Source organism: Enhydra lutris, unplaced genomic scaffold (genome assembly GCF_002288905.1).
Source record: "Enhydra lutris kenyoni isolate GAN:26980312 unplaced genomic scaffold, ASM228890v2 scaffoldscaffold34, whole genome shotgun sequence".
In the NCBI taxonomy this organism is placed as follows: domain Eukaryota; kingdom Metazoa; phylum Chordata; class Mammalia; order Carnivora; family Mustelidae; genus Enhydra; species Enhydra lutris.
Genome location: NW_019154118.1, coordinates 10,547,088 through 10,551,727, shown reverse-complemented (window position 1 = coordinate 10,551,727; position 4,640 = coordinate 10,547,088). Strand labels below are relative to the sequence as shown.

The following is a 4,640-nucleotide window of genomic DNA, read 5'->3' as shown; positions in this document are numbered from 1 at the left end:
GTTGGTGGGAATGCAAGCTGGTGCAGCCACTTTGGAGAACAGTGTGGAGATTCCTCAAGAAATTAAAAATAGAGCTTCCCTATGACCCTGTAATTGCACTACTGGGTATTTACCCCAAAGATACAGATGTAGTGAAAAGAAGGGCCATCTGGACCCCAATGTTTATAGCAGCAATGGCCACGTTTGCCAAACTGTGGAAAGAACCAAGATGCCCTTCAACGGATGAATGGATAAGGAAGATGTGGTCCATATACACTATGGAGTATTATGCCTCCATCAGAAAGGATGAATAGCCAACTTTTGTAGCAACATGGACGGGACTGGAAGAGATTATGCTGAGTGAAATAAGTCAAGCAGAGAGAGTCAATTATCATATGGTTTCACTTATTTGTGGTGCATAACAAATAACATGGAGGATAAGCGGAGATGGAGAGGAGAAGGGAGTTGAGGGAAATTGGAAGGGGAGTTGAACCATGAGAAACTATGGACTCTGAAAAACTATCTGAGGGTTTTGAAGGGGCGGGGTGTGGGAGGTTGGGGAACCAGGTGGTGGGTATTAGGGAGGGCACAGACTGCATGGAGCACTGGGTGTGGTGCAAAAACAATGAATACTGTTATGCTGAAAAGAAATAAAAAGTTAAAAAAAAAAGAAAAAAGAAAAGAAAATCCGAAGACTCTACTAAAATATTCCTAGAACTGATACTGGAACTCAGTTAAAGTAACAGGAAACAAAAATCAATGTAGAAAGATCTGTTGCATTTTTATACACCAATAATGATGCAGCATAAAGAGAAAACAATGGATGAATCACATTTACAATTGCCCCATAAACCTGAAGATGACTATGAAAAATCCAACCAAAAGGGTAAAATATCTACACTCTGAAAACTATAAAACACTGAAAAAAGAAATTAAAGATGACCTAACGAAATGGAACGTCATTCCATGCTCATGGGTTGGAAGAACAAATATGTTAAAATGTCTAAAATACCCAAAGAAATCTACACATTAATTGTAATACCTCTCAAATTACCACCAGCAATTACACAGAGCTAGAACATACAATCCTAAAAATCTGTACGGAATAACAAAAAAAAAAAAAAAAATCCTGATTAGCCAAACCAATCTTAGAAAAGCAAAGCTGGAGGCATCACAACTCCATTCTTCAAGTTATATTACAAAGTTGTAATGATCAAGACAGTATGGCACAAAAACAGACCCATAGACCAATAGAATAAATAGAAAACCCAAAAATGGACTCACAACCATATAGTCATCTAAACACTAACAAAGCAGAAAAGACTATCCATGGGAAAAAAGATTGTCTCTTCAACAAATGATATTGGGAAAACTGGAGAGCTACATGCAAAAGAATGAAACAGGACAACCTGCTTACATAATATACAAAAATAAATTCAAAATGGATGAAAGATCTAAATGAGAACAGAAAACCATCAAAATCCTAGAGGAGAACACACAGGTAGTAAACTTTTTGACATCAACTGTAGCAACTTCTTACTAGATATGTCTCCTGAGACAAGGGAAAGAAAAGCAAAAATGAACTATTAGGACTTCATCAAGATAGAATGCTTCTGCACAGAGAAGGAAACAATCCACAAAACTAAAAGCAACCTTCATAATGGGAGATGATATTTTCAAGTAACATAACTGATAGGGTTAATACACAAAATACATAAAGAACTTACCAAAGTTAAACACATAAATCATAACCCAATTTAAAAAAATGGGCAGAAGACATGAAAAGACATTTTTCTGAAGAAGGCATACAGATGGCCAATAGACACATGAAAAGATGTTAATATCACTCATCATCAGGGAAACACAAATCAAAACTACAATGAGCTATCACCTCACATCTGTCAGAATGGATAAAATCAATCACACAGGAAACAGCAGATGTTGGCCAGGATGATGAGGAAAAGGAACACTCTTAAACTGTTGGTGAGAAGGCAACCTTGTGCAGCCACTCTGGAAAACAGTATGGCTGTTTCTCAAAAGGCTAAAAAAAGATTATGTATAATCCAACAATTGCACTAGTAGGTATTTACCCAAAGGGTACAAAAATACTGATTCAAAGGGATACAACCCCCCCAATGTTTATAGCACCATTATCAATATAGACAAATTATGGAAATATATGATATATATTTGATATATGGATAAAGATGTGATAAAGGTATAGAATGGAATATTACTCAGACATAAAAAAGAATGAAATCTTGCCATTTACAATGACCTGGATGGAAATAGAGATTATTATGCTAAGCAAAATAAGCCTGTCAGTCAAAGAAGGACAAACATGATGTGATTTCTGTTATATGTAGAATTTTTAAAAAAGAATATGGTGGGGGGGAGAGAGAGGCAAACCATTATACAAATTCTTTTTTTTTTTATTTTCAGCATAACAGTATTCATTGTTTTTGCACCACACCCAGTGCTCCATGCAATCCGTGCCCTCTCTAATACCCACCACCTGGTTCCCCCAATCTCCCACACCTCGCCACTTCTAACCCCTCAGACTGACCATTAAACAAATTCTTGACTACAGAGAACAAACTGAATGTTGCTGGAGAAGAGCTGGGCATGTATTAGGTAAATGAGCATTGGGGATTAAGGAGGGAACTGGATGTGATGAGCGCTGGGTGTTTTATGTAAGGGATAAATCATGAAATTCTATACCAGAAACTAATATTACACTGTATGTTAACTAACTGTAATTTAAATAAAAAACTTGAAACTAAAAAAAGTAAGAAAAAATAGAGCAAAATAGACTACAAAGAGTAGTAGACCTAAATCAGAAGGCTAACAATTTAGTCTTAATATTTTCTTTACAAAGCTGTGTGACATTAGGTAAATCTATTTACACTGAGCTTCACTTTCCCATGCATATAATAAAAATATTTTTATGAAAAATTATGTGTTGGTTTGACTGTACAAAAGTAAAACAGAAAAGTCTGTAAAAAGACTCTTGGTACATGATATCTAAAAATGAAAAATGGATTAATCTTGATTGTCATTATGGAATCTTCAACTTCTGGCATTTAAAGAAGATACACTCCTCCCAACTGGAAGATAGAAAAATAAGAGTATAAACAGAGTAGATGATATATACCCTAATACAATTGGAAATAAGAACATGATCAGTAATACAATGTCACCCTTCTATTACCTAATTCAATACTGTAAAGAACATTCATCATGTTCCGGGGGGGGTGGAACCATGTTGAACATCAAAATGGGGAGAAAAAGAAACAATATGTTTCTTACTCAATGCTATTACTAAACAGAACAAAAAAGTGGAGAAGATATTGTGGTATTGGTGAGGAAAAGAAGAAAGCCTAATGTATAAAGACTAAAAATAAATTGTGAGACTCAAACATCCTTTACCTCATTAAAAAAAAATGCTGAGAAGATTTCCACTAAGAGTATTTTATTTAAACACACAGAATCCCCATGTGTCACAAACTACACAGATAGATGCTGTTTCTGATCAAAAAACTCTCCTACTTACAGCTTTTCTCACAGCAAGTTTAATGTCCTTGTTTCTCAAGCTATAAATGAAGGGGTTCATCATTGGAACTGCAATGGTATAAAAGACAGAGGAGATTTTTACCTCATCCATAGACCCAGCAGAAGATGGCTTAAGATACATAAATGCACCTGATCCAAAGAAGAAAGAAACAGCAATTATGTGGGAGCTGCACGTGCTGAAGGCTTTGGACCTGCCCTCACTGGAGCTGATTTGCAGAATGCTGGACAGGATGAAACCATAGGAGACAAAGATGGTGACACTGGGCACAATCACATTGATGCTCAACACAATGAAAACCACCAGTTCATTCACATAGGTGCTGGTGCAGGAGAGCTGGAGCAGAGGGAGAATGTCACACAAATAATGGTTGATGGTGTTTGCATCACAGAAGGTCAGTCTCAGCATGCATCCAGTGTGAGCCATGGCATCTAAAAATGCCTTCAAGTATGAACCAAGCATAAGGCTGAAACACACTTTGGGGGACATGGCAACATTATATAAGAGTGGGTTACAGATGGCCACATAGCGATCATAGGCCATTGATGTCAGCACATAAGCTTCAGGCACCAAAAAAACAGAAAAAGTAAAGCTGAGTCATGCATCCCCTGTAGGAGATAATATTCTTCTTCGATGTGAAGTTAACCAGCATTTTGGGTGTAAACACAGAATAACAGAGGTCTATGAAGGACAAATTCAAGAGGAAAAAGTACATGGGGGTATGCAGGTGTGCATTCAGCTTGATTAGAGTCACCAAACCCAAATTTCCCAACACAGTGACCATGTAGGTGACTAGAAACAGGCAAAACAGGGGGACCTGGAGATCTGGTAGGTCTGTTAGTCCCACAAGAATGAATTCAGTCACAAAGGAAGCATTTACAGGAGGCATTTTCCTCTAAGGGGATCTGTGAACACAGGAGGAAAAAGTTACACAGTGAACATTTCGACATTTCCCACCATATCTCTCCTCACAGGAGTTGGGTTTGTACTGGAAATGTCTGAGACTAGCACACGAGGGACCCACAGAAAAGGCTTAACTATTAGCATAAATCTAGTTACTTGGGACATTCCCTCATTAGAGACTTAATAA

General features: G+C 37.2%; 1 protein-coding gene across 1 annotated transcript; it reads right to left on the bottom strand.

The window, feature by feature from the left end:
• Window positions 1-3,511: 3,511 nt before the first annotated feature.
• Window positions 3,512-4,439, bottom strand: LOC111153811 (olfactory receptor 145-like). The gene is given in 2 exon segments (XM_022513058.1): window positions 3,512-4,130; window positions 4,132-4,439. Coding segments are annotated over 2 exon segments (927 nt in total).
• Between the last annotated feature and the right edge of the window lie 201 nt (window positions 4,440-4,640).